At 47.7% G+C, this 17,300-nt stretch overlaps 1 protein-coding gene across 3 annotated transcripts in view; it reads left to right on the top strand.

The window, feature by feature from the left end:
• The window catches only part of LOC144178879 (uncharacterized), a 38,339-nt gene extending 22,063 nt beyond the window's left edge, over nucleotides 1–16,276 (top strand). Inside the window, exons 1-2 of one of the 3 annotated variants that reach the window (XM_077707030.1) lie at nucleotides 5,937–6,342; nucleotides 11,984–16,276. In XM_077707030.1, coding sequence (XP_077563156.1) covers nucleotides 6,132–6,342; nucleotides 11,984–12,621 — 849 coding nt within the window. In that variant the 5' untranslated portion in view covers nucleotides 5,937–6,131 and the 3' untranslated portion in view covers nucleotides 12,622–16,276. Of the gene's footprint in view, nucleotides 1–5,936; nucleotides 6,343–11,980 lie in introns of those variants that run through there. The other 2 variants (XM_077707029.1, XM_077707028.1) reach the window with 2 other exon arrangements.
• The last annotated feature ends 1,024 nt before the right edge of the window (nucleotides 16,277–17,300 follow it).

Raw genomic sequence — 17,300 nt, 5'->3', positions numbered from 1 at the left:
CACTCACTCACTCACTCACTCACTCACTCACTCACTCACTCACTCACTCACTCACTCACTCACTCACTCACTCACTCACTCACTCACTCACTCACTCACTCACTCACTCACTCACTCACTCACTCACTCACTCACTCACTCACTCACTCACTCACTCACTCACTCACTCACTCACTCACTCACTCACTCACTCACTCACTCACTCACTCACTCACTCACTCACTCACTCACTCACTCACTCACTCACTCACTCACTCACTCACTCACTCACTCACTCACTCACTCACTCACTCACTCACTCACTCACTCACTCACTCACTCACTCACTCACTCACTCACTCACTCACTCACTCACTCACTCACTCACTCACTCACTCACTCACTCACTCACTCACTCACTCACTCACTCACTCACTCACTCACTCACTCACTCACTCACTCACTCACTCACTCACTCACTCACTCACTCACTCACTCACTCACTCACTCACTCACTCACTCACTCACTCACTCACTCACTCACTCACTCACTCACTCACTCACTCACTCACTCACTCACTCACTCACTCACTCACTCACTCACTCACTCACTCACTCACTCACTCACTCACTCACTCACTCACTCACTCACTCACTCACTCACTCACTCACTCACTCACTCACTCACTCACTCACTCACTCACTCACTCACTCACTCACTCACTCACTCACTCACTCACTCACTCACTCACTCACTCACTCACTCACGCACGCACGCACGCACGCACGCACGCACGCACGCACGCACGCACGCACGCACGCACGCACGCACGCACGCACGCACGCACGCACGCACGCACGCACGCACGCACGCACGCACGCACGCACGCACGCACGCGCTTAATAATACGACGCAACGAGTGCAAACCACACGGAGGAGAAATTGGTCGCCGTGTTGTCATGTGAGGTCGCTGCTCCTTGACAGCCGCAATGATCCCTATCTCGCTCACGAGATATCGTCTGGTACCGAAACGGGCCCCCCACTGGAGCGATAACGAGCGCGGGAGCACCTTCCACTCGCGATGCGGCATTGACGGCATTCCCGACTGCGGGTCAACAATTATCGTCCTCTCACGCTAAGCGCACTCCATTGTATGTGTCATGCGAGTACGCCGCCAGCAGCGGGCGCATCGGCGGAAGACAGCGTTGGCGCGTTTCCGGAAAGATTGCACGCTTGATCCCGGCGTCGTGTATTACACTACGCGGAGATATCTACGCTCGGGAAGCACGACTTGTCATGTACGTTTCTCGACCTCCCGTGCATATTGCAAATAGACACTGCGACTGATACTTGATAAAATGACCGCGAATTGTATTTATGTACCAACTATAAAAAAGGACGGGGTGCGGCGGATGTTGCGCCGTACACGGGTCCAGCACAAAATGAACGCTATTATTAAGCGATAAAGGTCACGTTACAATGGCGAGGCGTGGTCGAACGAGAATATGAAATGAAAATGTTCTCTATATTTTCGCATTTCGCCTCTTGGACTGGCTATTCTGCAGGACTGGTGGCTAAAATGGACTGGTGGCTCAGGACTGGTGGCTAAAATGGCAGCAACTTGTTGTTTCGCGGCGCATATGTTTGGCTTGACCGTATGAGGCAGATGCGGTGAATACGGCTTATGGCGTGTGGTGCTGAATGTGGTCACGTGGGAAGTTCTTTTTTTTTTACAGCAAAGCTGTCTGTTGCTAGGATCCAGCAGATCGTGTCCGGCAACAGAGCGACTGAGCGATGTAGACCAGAATCGCAAGCGAGCGGAGCGTCACGTTGATGATGGTTGGCGTTTAATGGCGCAAGGCCAACAAGGGCAAAGAGCGCCAGAGAAGAAGTGGAGCGTCACGTTGCGGCGCCCACTCAAACCACCGGGATCGTAAAACTATGCACCTTCAGCGCAGGGAAAAACTCCCAGAAAAATTAAAAGAAAGTCCTAGGGCCTTCAAATTTTATACCGGCTTGTATTTCCCCCGAATAAAATGTCTTCCCAGCAATGCGTTTGTGTTTAGAGGTGAAGCCGACTTCAGGAGGATCGTTGTAATCTCGGTTTCCGTTAGACGGCTTTTCCACATGGAGTGTTGCAGTGAAGCACGACCATCTTTGGAGGGAGTATCATTACATAAGTGGCTCTAACTCTTGTTTTATTGAAACTATCCCGAAGCAAATTGTGCGATAATTAGTCGCGAGGACGACTGTATCATGACCCGGTGTTTTATTTTCTTCTGAAAATTACACAGTTCACAGCGAAGTCGTAAATATTGTGGAATTCTCGTCAGCTGTCAATCCACGAGCTTTTGTATACGAGAGGGAAACGGACAGCGCCATGTTTGTCCACTTGAATAAAACTAAATTTCATTGAGGTAATTAACGAGGCAGTATGTTCATTCGCAAATTACAAACAAGCGTGTTTTGCGTCGTGCACCCTTTTGACTACGGCCCGGTCAAAGCATATTGTCGCTCACGTTGAGGCTCGGTACCACAGTTTTGCTAGTCATCCTTCATCACAGAGCGGAAGGGCACTGAATTTTTTTTAGTTTAGTTTATTAATCTTCACCACGATTTCAGCTTATGCGTGCACTTTTCTTCTCTGTACATGCTCGTCCACTGATGTATTTCATCGGAACCTAACTTGGAAAAAATGTCCCCGTCCATCCGTACGTACGAAGCAATGCCGACTTCTACCGTTGCTCCTCACGTGTAGGCAGCGCAGAAGCTGCTGTCGCGGCCCCATGGTCGCCCTAAAACAGGAAGTCTAAAAATTTTGGCTGCCAGCAATCCAGCGGATGGCCTCGTGGTGCAAAAAGGCACAATATGCCGAAACAAAATGGCGTGCGGGATCGGTAATGTCCTTTAAGCAAGCTGAAAGAAGCGTAGAAATGGCGATATTGCATTGTCTAAACAAAGCGGGGAAGATGAAGCTATATAAACATTAATTCCAGAATACAGATAGCGTAAGCAAGTAATACCACTGAGACCAAATGCAAGCGATGACGATACATTACTAAACATTTGCACATCAATACGCAAATCAGTTTAATACTTCATTGTTATTCTTTGCCCGAGCACAGTAGTAGTTGTAGTACGAAACTTTATTGAGCCGTAAAGTGGGAGTGGTTCCCTAGTCAGGGAAACGAAAGCGAAGGAAGAGACGCAAATATGATGTAGCCGTTACAAAGCCGTTGATAAGTATCCGCAGTCTCTCGCCTGCTATGCGCGTTGGCAGGCATAAGTTCCCAAAGGCTTTTTTTTAAAACACCTAATTGTACTACGTATCCAGCGCAAACACACGTGCTATAGCTTGTAGTCATTGTCCACGAATGGGTCTTGTTCATATTCGGCCCGCAGAGTTAGGACATACATACTTGGATAGCGCCCTCGCTGGCTTACTGCCAGCGGATTCTTGGTAAATATGTCGCGCGGTGTGGGACGATGCCTTGTGTAACGATTCCTTATCAGTTCTTTTCGAAATCGGAGTTTCTGGTGCCACCGCTGAACTCGACCACAACCTCAAGCATATCAATCAGTTCTGATAGTGATTTCGAGGCTTAATAAAAAGTAACGCACTTACACACGTAAAAAAAGTATGTATGTATGTATGTATGTATGTATGTATGTATGTATGTATGTATGTATGTATGTATGCATGTATGTATGCATGTATGTATGCATGTATGTATGTATGTATGTATGCATGTATGTATGCATGTATGTATGCATGTATGTATGCATGTATGTATGTATGTATGCATGTATGTATGCATGTATGCATGTTGATTGATTGATTGATTGTAGGGTTTAACGCGCCGACGCAATGCAGGCGATGAGGCGCGCCGTAGTGGAGGGCTCCGGATTAATTTTGACCACCTGGGGATCTTTAACGTGCGCCGAAATCTCATGCACACGGGCGTTTTTGCTTTTCGCCTCCATCAGAAAAGCGGCCGCCGCGGCCGGGAATCGAACCCGCGACCTCGTGCTCAGCAGCGCAACGCCTTAGCCACTGCGCCACCGCGGCGGGTGTATGTATGTATGTATGTATGTATGTATGTATATATGTATGTATGTATGTATGTATGTATGTATGTATGTATGTATGTATGTATGTATGTATGTATGTATATATGTATGTATGTATGTATGTATGTATGTATGTATGTATGTATGTATGTATGTATGTATGTATGTATGTATGTGTATTTATATGTATGTACGCTTGCATGCGTGAGTGTGTGTGTGTGTATGTATGTATGTATGTATGTATGTATGTATGTATGTATGTAAACCTTACATACTTAACAATACGTCCTAACATTCGCCTTCGAAGGTCAGTACCAACTTCCTAAATTTACACTTCCCTCAAGGATTTTGGGCGAACATTCTCGTTCGTTCCCGCCGCGGTGGCTTAGTGGCTAAGGCGCTGTTCTGCTGAGCCCAAGGACGGGGGTTCGATCCCGGCCGTGGTAGCTGCTTTTCAGGTGAAGGCGAAAAGCGAAAATGCCCGTGTGTCGAGATTTCGGCGCACATTAAAGATCCCCAGATGGTCGAAATTAATCCTGAGCCCTCTACTACGGCGCGCCTTATTGCCAGGCGCAGCTTTGGCGCGTTAAACCCCACAATCAAGTTTATCATCGTTCGTATTGCTGCGTGTCGTAGGGGTTAGTTCAAGCATGGTGTTCTGCGCTCGGCTAAGTTATCACGCTAACTGCCGCAGTATTAGAGCGAGAATACCTTTCTGCGAGATTCCGCTTGCACGGAACATACGTCGCATACCCCGCAGTACTTACGTCGTGGAACGTTTTCTTTCGGGATTGTTTATGTAAGTTTTTGTAGTATGATTATCGCGGCCCAACGTTTCAAAGCGCATGTTTCACCGTGATATGTTTGGAACTTCTGCTTATGCGTGTAATTTGCTGTAAAAAGATAAGAGGACGAGAAAGTGCATGACAAAAGAAGTCCGCGCGCGTACTCCACTCAATTTCAAACTTGTTGGCAGCGGTTGAGATTAAAACCTACAACCTTACTCAGTCATCAAAGTCGAGCCTTTGACCCCCTTTTTGTGGCCGATCCCATGGAGCCTGAACATCATAAATTCGTCCACTTCCAAATAATATACCGTAATTGGTGTTTACAGCCCTTCAAAAAAAAAAAAGACAAAAGGAACTAAGGTGGGTAAGTCGTTTGCTACACTAGGATATGTGATATCACAAACTGTGACAAGATACGGGCAGAATCTTGTCAAAAATAATCTATGATATGGGGCAGTTGTGCGTGTATAATGACTGGCAAACCTGCAAAAATTTATCCCACAACTTTGGTAGGTAGCTTTTACAACAATTATATGGAATGCTGCTTCGTTGCTTGCGGTTCGTGACGGCCTACTCTGCGTTGCAATAAAATGTGAGGGAAAACACCGTCGGTAATTTCCTTGCTCTCGGCTAGTTTTTCGAAATGCGAAACATCTTACGGTAGCTGAACAAACACGGAGTATACTATGAGAGTCGCGGTCCGCCTGTTAAATCTTTCCCGTTTTGAGAGACATCCGCTTTAGTGTCTCACCGCTTTTGCAAGTAGCGGCGTCGGTGCCCCTGGCAACATGATATCGAACATGTCGCCGGAACGAAAAGAAGAATTTGTCCCGAAAGCCAGGAGAAGGATCGGAGTTGATAGTGTACCGGTCTAGTTAAAAAAAAAAGTGGTCTAGTTAAAGAGAAGCGTGGATCTTCGGCGGCGAAAATAACCAATCTCTCGACAGCGGTCGCGCGGCGAGGTGTGCAGCTATTCCTTCAGTATCGGGTCGTCGAAACCGGGAAGTGGACCCGTGGCTTTTTGGGCCCGGCCGTCCGCGAAAGATAGCTCTCGCGGGGGGCACAGCGAGGATCCCCGACACGAGGACGTGATAACCAGACCCGCGACGAGCGTTCCAGTCAGCGCGGTCGACCCCGCCTGAAGATAGCGGCCGAGCCCCTCGTTACCGAGAACCTCGCTGGGGATTGCACGACTCGTGAGGCGGAAAAGAAACGCGCGGCCTGGCAATGGGAGTGTGCGACCACTCGATTGGCGATAGTGCGGGGGCCCTGCGTGCGCGCTGGCTGTAGGCATGCTTGAGAACCGGGGACCCGACCGCGTGGCCGCGAGGCAAGTGAACCCGGACTGGCACCTCGAGCCGCCGGCGACCAAGCGCCGCGCCGTTGGACCCATGGTCCCGCCTCCGTTTGCGGCGCCGGCGCAGCTGGGGACATCGTCGCCGTGGGGTGCCGAACACGCTCCGAGGGGTCTCCCGAGACTCCTGCCGAGGACTTTTCTCGCACGTACGTAACGTCATCTCCGAGGAGACAGCAGGCGGGCAGCGCCGCCCCCTTATATCCTGTCGGTGCGCGGGTGTGGTATATTATGCTGGGCCACAACAGCGGACTTTAAAAGAAGTTCGCATCTATTCTTTATTTTTGAAGAGGTGGGGGAGAGTGATGGATAGAGAGTGAGAAAACACATTTGTGACGTTAGAAATAGGTAAACAGAAAAAAAAAACCCGTGTCACTGCCTGCGTCGCTGGTGAGGTGCGGCGATTGTGGGATCTCTACGCAGTGTACAAATTAGAATCTAGGTAACTGTACATCGTTAAATAAAAATTCAGGAGGGTGTGGCATATTCTTGATGTGACTGAAAATCTGCTCCTATGTCGCGTTTTTCGTGGCCTGACATTCCGTATAAACGAGACTACCGTAACATTCCAGTTCAAAGTTGTGGAAATTTGGCTTGATGTTGGCGCAAGCGCAAGGAGTATAGTACGTTTTCTAAGCTACTGTACGCGACAAGGTAAATCAGGCTTTACGTGCAGGTTGGGGCGGTGCTACATCTTTGATTGTATCAATAACAGTAAAACGGTTGGTTATTCGGTCGAAATGAACCGGGAAAGCACTTACATACTGTCCAGATCCGGTAACTCCACCTGATCCAAACCAATCACGAACGCGTTGCTGTATTATTATCGTCATGATGGCCTGTGCCGTAACTGGACGTCCGTTTGTCATTTGTTTGGTCGGTCCAAGCACTATACGCTAATTTAAGCGAACCTTGATAGTGTGCATACGATATCGGCGTGCGCGTCGCTGTGCGCATATCTATGAAGTTTCTCACGCACTGTCCAGCTGAGCATTTTCTTCGTTTTTAGTCTCTGCAGCCCTAGTACAGATAATCTCCTGTTGATTTACGCAAGTGTGAGAACTCCGATGGAGGTCCGAGAAAAAACCATTTGCATAGCGGTCATGGTATTTTTGCGTGGTTGCAGAGCAGCGCTATATTTCTTGTATCCTCCTCAAATGTGTGCATTCGTTTTATATGTTCATTTGTCTGTTTGTTTTTTCCTATGAAGTGACTGTGCCCGCCTACAGATTTGCAAAGCTGCATCGACGGCGCTAAATCCGCTAATGCACTTTATTCTACCGGGGAAAGTAAGCCTTCTTTGCTTGTTTAAAGATTGTTAGTTTATTAGGGGGCGAAGCCCCTTAGGGACTGGGGCTGTGGCGTCTCCTGTCGTCGTCGACGTCGTAATCGTCGTCCGTCTCATGTAGTCACGGTACTAAAACCCCGGAAAACTCGTTTACGCCTCGCGCTAGAACGTAACGTGTACTAAAAAAAAAAAACACCGGGACACTCGTTTACGCCTCGCGCTAGAGAGCTTCGTGTTTCAAAGGCAAAAGTCTTCACAGCAAAGCTGTATACCTGCACCTCACAACGGTTTCATCTCCGTTGGCAAAAATGTCAAGGCGCCAAGGATACACTTACACACTGCATGCTTCGCCCCTCACCGGGCTTCACGTTAGTGGAGATGGCCCGGGATTTTTTTTATGTCGCGCTACAGTTTTGTTTTTGTCGTCAAGACAGTTTACAGTGAGCTCCCTTTTCTGGTCCTATCTGGATGCTGGATTGCTAAATGTCGAATCCCTGTAGTGGGGAATAAGTCCAGTGTACGAGAATTTGCTCTGTCCAAGCACACGTTACAGATACGTTTTACCATTATCCGACCAAGGACAGCCATCTCTAAAAATTAAGAAACTTCCGGGCAACTCGTAAAATGGAGAACTCTGCTCTGATTGATGTCGTGACGTGACTGATGGGTACAGAAAAGCAAATGCCATTCCTGTCACTGCAGCAGCGAGTATTGCGTCTTCGAAAGCTCCTTTCAATGTATACGCACCAACACTACAATTGGGCTTAAAGGCTCTGTCACACTCTCAACCTGTATTCCTTGGCCGATGTGGGTCGAGCTGCACCACTTTTCTTGGCGTATTCGTTCAGCCCTCCATGGATGACTGCCTTATAGCGAGGTTGCACTACGTAGTTGTGGTAGGCACTGCGTGAGATAAGCACTGAGGCAAGGTACGAAATCTACGACTGATGGACGATGTTTAGCAGCTATTCGGCAAAAGTGGCTTTAGCAGCTATTCTCCATCATCTAGTTAAGTGGCTCATAACGGGGGCTGATTTATTCGGAACGACTCACACGTAGACACGTGCGGAGTTCGTTAAAGGCCGGGCAAGAGATTTAGAAAATGATTAATCGTCTTACATCGTTCTTTGTTGTTTTAAAAATGTTCATTCGGCCAGTATTCTCCATTTGCACAGTAGATCAAATTGTGCAAGATATGTGAATAGTGTTTTCGCTGCAGTCAAAACGATTCGGAGGCTTTTTAAATTTTTTTCGCCTTATAAGACGGACATTCTTGATTTGGCTACCATGTTCCGCTCCTTTCGTCGTCTTCCATGGGAGCAATAAACGTTTATTCCTCCTCGTGAATTTTATTGGGCTATTTTTTTAGTTTTTGACTATCTGAATTTTTATTTTTTTAAATATCCGACAAATGCTGTACATTTGCACTATTATAGTGGTTAAATTTTTATTTTTATTAAATATCCGACAAATGCTGTACATTTGCACTATTATAGTGGTTAAATGTGTTTAATTCGCTAATTATGCATATATTTGTGCACATGTACGGCGTTAAGGTTGGTGCTTTCTCACGATTTTTTATTCGGGTTTAGGTTTGTTTCTAGGAGGAATTTTTGTTCTCGTCCTCCGTATGCAGGTGATGCATAAGCTATACATTTTTTTTATTTCGGAGTATTTTATTTCTTGGGCTTGTCAGCTTTTCTTCTACCCTAATCTTTTGCACTATTATGACGATTAAATGTAGCTTCGCCAATCGTGCATTTTTGTGCAGATGCGGGGCGTTACATGGTGGGTGCTGGAGGGTGCTCGGAAGAGAATGCGTACTCACTGAATGCACCACCGTGTAACGCCCTGTACCTGCTCAAAATAGCGGTAATAGTGGAAATGTAGATTATTGGTTAAAAAAAAACGCAAAATCAACAGAAGCTGCGTAGGAATGCTTACGCATTGGCAGACAGTTGCCGGCATTTCCGCACATTTTTTTGTGTTGCGCCAAGCACTCGGATCCTACGTCGGGGCAAGTTCACAGGGTTAGTTGGACGCTAGCGTGTTATGGACTACTCGAATTCCACTTTAAGCGCCTGGTCAAGCTACGCGGCTTCTCGCTGACCGTTAGTGTGTCATTCTGGGCAACAGCGCGAAAAAGGCGTGGACGAAAGAAACGGACAGGACGAGCGCTGACTCACAACTGGGTTTATTCACGCGATCCGTGCGGAAAATTAACGTTTACAACAGAAGATAGGGAGAGAGAAAAACACAAAAACATCCGAATCCAACACACTCCCCCGGACCCCCTCTCTCCCACATCGTCAGCACTCAACACCTAAACATTAAACTCGTGAAGAATAAACAGTGAGGCGCACCGGGCTGATAACAAGGATACAAAACAACGAAACATCACGAACCACAGCATCTTTTTCGCGCTGTTGCCCAGAATGACGCCATACCAACTTGCCCAGCTCACTACTCTGTTACCGTTAGTGTGTCAGTGTAGAGAGTGTTAGCATAGTGGCTAGCGTACGCTACGCTACCGGCGGTGGGTACCGGGATATGACTACGCATGCGCGCGTGGGCATGGTGCACATTAGGAGGGCCACCTCTCACCAGAACGAATTCACGGGCGCAGTGGGCACCGAAACGAATGCGCACATGCCCAGATTGGTCCCGATACCCGACGCCTGCAGATTAACGTACTCTAGCCGCTATGCTAAAACTCTAGTCACGCGCCGTATCGCACGCCATGGGCAGCGGCGAGACCTCAGAAGAAACGGTGCGTGCAGCAACCCCTCTGTCCAATTTCCCTTGAATGTGGGCGCGCACTAAGAACAAGAGCATCTTATAGGGCATTTGCACTGCAGAAGTTCTATTCGTTACGCGGGCGAAAACTCAAGCTCAGAACTCTAGCGCTGGTCCTTGTCTCCCACGTCCTGTGTTTCCTTGGCTGCGCTTAGCGGAGTTACAACGGAGTACCAACTAGCTCATACCCATACGGTGTTAGAAAACTCAAGCTTTACGCTATGCTAAAGCTTTAGAACCCTACAATACCCGGGAGTGAACGTTGACATAATTACCCACCAGGTGCCGCCACTGTATGCTCAGTTACGGACAAATGAAATGCGAATGCGAAAATTGAGCCAAAACACGCAAAATTGAGAAATACTGTTCGTGGAGGTCGAATAATAGCGCGCTATATCTATATTTGGAAAGCCAGGTTTCCAAACTTTGTTACTGTAATTAAGCCGCGCCTCACTATGACCTGAATGGAAAGAAATGGCGCAATTTGTGTGTTCTGGTTCGTATTTTTGTGTTTACGTTTCATTTGTCCGTGACTGTTGTACCCCGGTCGGCGCCTATTTTCTTGTGACATTATTTGATCGTGCATGTGCGCCTACGTCCATGGTAGTTACATCTCTAAACATTTATGCTCCTTCACACCGAAGTCGTTGAAATCGGATCATGATCTAATTGTAACAAACAAGTGCTAAATGACGGTTACTTTGGTATAAGTGTCTTGACGACACACGTACACGTGCGTGCATACATACATACATACATACATACATACATACATACATACATACATACATACATACATACATACATAGGTACGTACATACATACATACATACATACATACAGGGAGCAATAAAACTGGGAAGATGATAGGGAACACAAGAAAAGAAAACTTTGAACAAAATAGCGACCACGTTTGTTGCCAACGTTCCAGCAAGAGACTTGGCTTCGTCAGGACTTGCCTGACGAAGGCAATTCTCTTGCTGAAATGTTGGCAACAAACGTTGCCTGACGAAGGCAATTCTCTTGCTGAAACGTTGGCAACAAACGTGGTCGCTACCTTGTTCGAAGTTTTTTTTCTTACATACATACATACATACATACATACATACCTACATACATACATACATACATAGATAAATACATACACACATACATACATGGAGCAATAAAACTGGGAAGATGGTAGGGAAAGCAAGAAAAGAAAACTTCGAACAAGGTAGAGACAATGATTGCTACCAACGTTTCAGCAAAGTGACTTGCCTTCGTCAGGGCAGAAGGCACGTCTCTGCAAGTCGCTTTACAAGTCCCTGACGAAGGCAAGTCTCTGCTGAAACATTGCCAACAATCGTGGTCTCTACTTGTTCGAAGTTTTATTTCCTTGCATGCATTCACACACATATACATACATACACACGTACACACATACATACATACATACATACATACATACATACATACATACATACATACATACATACATACATACATACATACATACATACACACATTACGTGGGGATTCTTTCAATGAAAGCAGGCACACGGTCGTGCAATCAGGAACAGCGCAATAACGTTACGTCCTCACGACGCCGCATACGTTGGCGCGTGCAGTCCAAACTGAGCCACTATGCACCGGCCGCTTTTGGTGCTGAGACTAGTGTGTAATGTTTTCTCTCGTTCTCCTCTCCCGCCCCTTGCACCCAGCAGCCGAGGAGCACAACCGCTTTCGTGAGATGGAGCTGTTCCTGCGCTCGACGCCGCAGCCCCTGGCCATGCACAGCCTGGGCGGCCTGTGCTCGCAGTTCGTGCCGCGCATCAAGACCGAGCCCCCGGAGCCGTCCGGGTCGCCCCTGCGCAGGCCCAACGCCGACAACTGCAGCGGGGGGCACCTGCTACTCAACAACTCCGACGACAACGGGCCCCTGGACGTGCGGATCCACCCCAGGTCCCCCAACGGCGGAGGCGCCAGGAGCTCGGCGAGCGTCGGCGGCACGCAGATGGTCGACAACGGGGAGGTCGAGGAGATCGTGGCCAGCGTGGAGCTGGCCGACGACAGCACGGGCGACATCTCCGAAGACCGGAACAACATCGACGCGGCGCCGCCCCCTCCCGGTCGGGGGCCGTACGCGTCGGCCCGGGCAGTGGCCGAGCGCCAGCTCGTGGAGCTTCAGCGCCTGCACGCCGAGGAGGAGCACAAACTGAAGGTGGAACTCCTGAAGAAGCAGCACGCGGTGGCGGACCTGCAGCGAAAGTACTGGCGCATGAAGGTCAAGGTGCTCGCGCAGAGGGCCTTCCACGGGGACAACAAGTCCGTCGAGGAAGATGAGTCGGACTCGGCCGACTGATGATGACGGTGGCGCACGTCAATGTGCGTGTGTGTGTACATACCTGAAGACAATGTGACCTTTCTTCGGAGTGCCATACGAACATCGTTTTTGCTCACGCTCAAATGTCTGGTCATACGTGTGACAGTGTCGACGCTTTTTTCTCACTCACCTCTACCTTTTTTTTTTGACTAGCCGTGGTTTTGCTTTGTAACACGTGTGTGTCATGCTTTGTACGGCTCCTTACGAACGGGCCACGTCAGGCTCTACGTTTTTGTTGTGATCAAAGCAGCTGGTCTAACGTCGCGTTCTGTCTCCTAGTCAGTATAGTTTGAGGATTTGTGCAGTGAAGGAACTCCCAGTGCCCCTTTCACGCAGGCCATCTTGCCCAGAACAGCCTTGGGTTTGTAAGGAAAAAATATTGCGGCATCCATTCGAAGTGTCTGGCTTTTAGCTACCGAGCAGTGTTGCTAAGCCTTGTACATAACTTACCCCACTTTAAGCCCTTGCTATATTTTTAGAACGCTTCCAATGGGATAAGATGTGCAAGTGAAGAGCCTTCCTTAATTTACGAGAGAATCGGCGAATCTGAAAAGGAAGAGAAACAGTTTTTGGTGTGCACAATTTGACGCCATGATTGTTTTGCTACTCTCGCGAGCAGGCGCCGGCACGTTCTGCGCTGTCACTTCGGGGGGAAAGCGCTTGGCTGCTGACGAAGAGGTCGGGACGAGTGCTTTTGACGATGTACGCGAAAAAGTTGGGCACGCCACATTCGTTGTGACGCGCCATTTTACAGAGCTGGAGCTGTTTGACAGCAGCTTGTTGCTGTCCAGATTTTGTACACATTCGCGAAATGCACCTGCGTGCGAGGCTTTGATTAAACGCGAACAAAGCAGAAGTATTTCAGCGATGGAACCCGGGAGAATTTTTTTTTGTTTTAACTCAAATTTCTTGTACGTCATTTCTGTCTGGTACGCGCCGGTTTTTCAGGCATAGAAAAGAGAACAGGAAAAATGCGTAACGTATAAAAGGCGTCGCTGAACCCGTCTGCGTTCGTTCGTCTAAAGGAAAAAAAAAATAAAGAGAAAAAAGGAGCGGCACGTGTTGTCCCAAATTAAAGACAAATATTCTGGCTCGGGCGCGTAGGAATCTAAATGAATACCAGATTTCTATCGTCGCGCGCTCTGACGTTTAGCTTTCCCCGTGCTTGTAGAAGCAAAACGTCGCCGACCTTCTAACTGTCCCGGTAACTGAAGTAATGCGAGAAACTCTAATTTTTCCTTGCCTCTTTAATTCTACGGCACCGAAAAACAAAATGTGATCTTGAGCCACTGAGGGGAAGCGAAGCATTATAGTTGAAGGGTAGAAGACGTGCAATACTGCTCGCAATGGTTGTCGTCGACGTTCGCCCCGTTGATGCCAAGACATTCCCCGCCGAATTCACGAGTGCAAAGTTTAAACGAGAAGCGGCGCGCTTGTTTCGACAGCGGGTGATGTCACCAACCTGCGGCTGAGCTGCTCTGCAAACCTGTGCCAAGTTTTTAAACGCAGCATAAAATGCAACTGAGATTACCACGCAAAGCGGCAATCCTCGCGAAGCGCTTTTCGCTTTGCATGGTTACAAATCTTTCGATACTTGTAGAAATCGCTTTTCGGAAGAAGAAAGAAAGAAGAAATAGCACTATTTAGAGCCACAGGAGGCGGCTGCAATGGTATATTCACCCATTTCTTACAAGTGATCGTACGTAACACGGACGGTGTCTTTTGCACTTTGGTCGGCGGAGACTTTACTTCGCCAACCGCCCTGTCAATATGCTTTCACGATGAAGGCTAGGTTTCATTTCAATAATTTCTGTTAAGATCCCCAAAGGTACAAAATTAATCCGGTACCCTTCAGTACGGCGTGCCTCATAGCACAAGAGCAGCTTCTGCGAATAAAAGCCCCAATTTTTTACCGGTAATTTTCCTGGACCAATGACATAAGGCTTGAAGAAATATCAAGATCTTTTCAAAAGGGTTGACGATATCCCGATGGACTATTGCACGCGTTTTATTACGGTGCAATTATCTGCGCTTAAATGGGACTTTACGTTGTCCACTGTCTTTGAAGAGCGGTACGATTCTTAATATCTGGGAGATGGACTTAGGATTTGAGTCTTGGATTAAATGCAAGCAGGAAGGGGGTCTCAAATAAGACTGAAGGAGAAATAGATCTTGATACTATTAAAGCAAGACGTGGTACTTAGGGCTGTAGCTTCCTTTCGGGCGGAACATACCATTTAAGTCAGTTGAAGAAATGGGAAAACAAATTACGTTAGAGTTCTTGCAACGTAGGTTGACGTGAAGGAACAGAGGCAAGCAGCGGTACCACGAGATCTTCCATGCTTGCTTAACAGCAAGTTTCTGTTGGTGTCGTCTGCATGAATAAGCCTTAACATAACCGGGAGAAAAAAAATGTAACTGGCCGGTGAACGAGAAACAACAGTTCAGTTTTTTTGTGTGCAATAGGTAATGAGATGTGTTCTTCTGACGGATTCTTTTTTGTTCTTATTCTGATGTGGGTACCGCCTTCTCTCCAAGTCGTGTAATGGTATAGCTGTGATAAGTACCGGCGCTTCTAGGTACTCTCTCTAGTTCCTTGGAGGTGGAGATCTAGACAGAAGAAAAAGACAAATAAAATTGGTGGCACAGAATGGATAGATAAATTAGCAACTTCGACAGTGAAGGCCTCGTAAGGTGAATGCCTTATACTAAGCTCTTACGCCCCATTACCAGCAGAGCTTGACGGTGTACATTCTTGATGAGAGGCTCGAACAACAGCATCAAAGCAAACAGAAATGCTGAAAGCAGTAAAGAAATGTGAAAAGTTTTTTCTGAGTGGCTTGAGCCTTTACAACTGCCCGCTCTAATACTGACATGCGTAGTCGTATCTCCGCATAGTCGTATCTCCGCGGGCGCAGCTTAGGCAGCTACTCTGGTTCACTCGTTGCTTAAAGCACTGAAGACAAAGACTTCGGCACACACCCGCGAGCACTGCGCACAGAAGAGGTGGTTTCCTTCATTGAATACAGGTACGAGCTCGTGTAGAGCGACGCCGAATGAGGCGGCTAAGATGCACGATTCTGTACCATCTGCTCGAGCTGTTTCGCCTATTCTGCTGCGTATACGTACACGGCTGCAGTCTTCCCGAAGCGGAATTGCCTCTGAGCACGCCGTCGCGTCTCGCGTGCTGGTCACGCCACCGCGGCCGTCTTACCGTCCAAGGTGGTCGTTAGTGTTGTGCCAAGGTCGTCGAACAGCTCACTTTTTGTGCGGCGTCTCGTTCGCTTTGTATTCTTCTTCGTTCGTCATCTAGGGCCGCCGCGCCTGTAACGCGTCTATTCTTGGTGTCTACTTGTTCTTCTTTGGTATTTTCTTCTTGCGAGGGCAAGGTATAGAGTTTTATAAGAGTCGGCAGGCCTGGTTGCTCCAGATGACGATTTTTTTTTTCGGCATGTTCGCGAGAAAAAAAAAAAAAAAATCGCGCGACGAAAAAAAGCAGCAGCGGTATCTGCTTTTTTGGTCGGTGCGATGGCTTACCCTGTGATCTCACATCGTTGTGCCAAAATATGCTCAGTTTTCTTGGTGACCATTGCTGTACATAAAGAGAAATTAAAGACGGCTTTTTCAAACCTTACGCTGCGGTGTTTCTGATTCGTGTCCTGGCGTGTTTCGGTACTGTTTGGGCAGCTTCGCGAATTAAGATTTCAGTTGTGTACTAACGTTTTGCACATTTTTCTTCTGTTCATATTCCGCGACGAAAGTCTTACAATGTAAAGTGAAGAGATGTTGCGGCAGCGAACCACATGCTGTGAGTATCTCTAGATGAGGTGGCCACTCTTATTACGTGGCCTTTGGTTGTAGTGAAAGACGACATCGGGAACTGAAGCCATTTATCGGGAATTCGAAGCGAGTTTGCACGTAATAGCATCGGAGCTTCATTTGTCACTTGATCCCTCGCACACTCAGGTAAGCCTTCTTTAAAGCATACGTTTAAGGATTTTTAAGGCTTACCAAAGGCTTTATTGAACCAATTCGGTGCCTCATTGTGCGAAAAACCGGTGTTCTTATTGTGACAGCACGAATAGCAATAATTCCCTGAGTGCCATTAATTCACAGGCTTCACACCGACAGACGCAATTTTACGTGGTGGGGCACCTGTAACGCTCTCGTGCCGAAACACTTCGAAACTGAAAGTGACAGGTCGGGTTTCATGAACGTATTCCACAGAATGTTGGAGCATTTTCTTCGTTTTACTTTTTCTTCGGAGGCATTGCGAAATCGTTGTCAGAGTGAGAGAATACATCGACGCCACGTAAGCGTGAGGCGTTGCTTGCTAGATGAAAATAATTATAGGTAGACGCTATTTAATGTTAGGCACACGACAGAGTAGTTGCACCGTCCATTCCCTCTAAAATCTCAACGCTTTTGGGAAAGAAGGGGGAGGGGGGTTGTTGCCGCCTCCCTTCCCCCTTTTCCCATTCGCGTACGCCAGTTGGCAGCAAATCCTTATTTCTTCGCCTTTCTGCAGCCTCTGATTTGAATTGTCTGGGACCCTTTCCGTGCCTCCTTTCTTGTGAATGAACGTGCGTCCGCGCTTGCCCACAGCTGACACGCGTGTGCGAAAAAAACAAGCGTAAGGACAGATATAGGGAGAACCG

The sequence above is a fragment of the Haemaphysalis longicornis genome, unplaced genomic scaffold, assembly GCF_048455015.1.
Source record: "Haemaphysalis longicornis isolate Haplotype H1 unplaced genomic scaffold, Haemaphysalis longicornis Haplotype H1 scaffold_4, whole genome shotgun sequence".
In the NCBI taxonomy this organism is placed as follows: domain Eukaryota; kingdom Metazoa; phylum Arthropoda; class Arachnida; order Ixodida; family Ixodidae; genus Haemaphysalis; species Haemaphysalis longicornis.
Note: the sequence above shows the minus strand (reverse complement) of the source record. Positions and strands in the feature narration are given on the sequence as shown.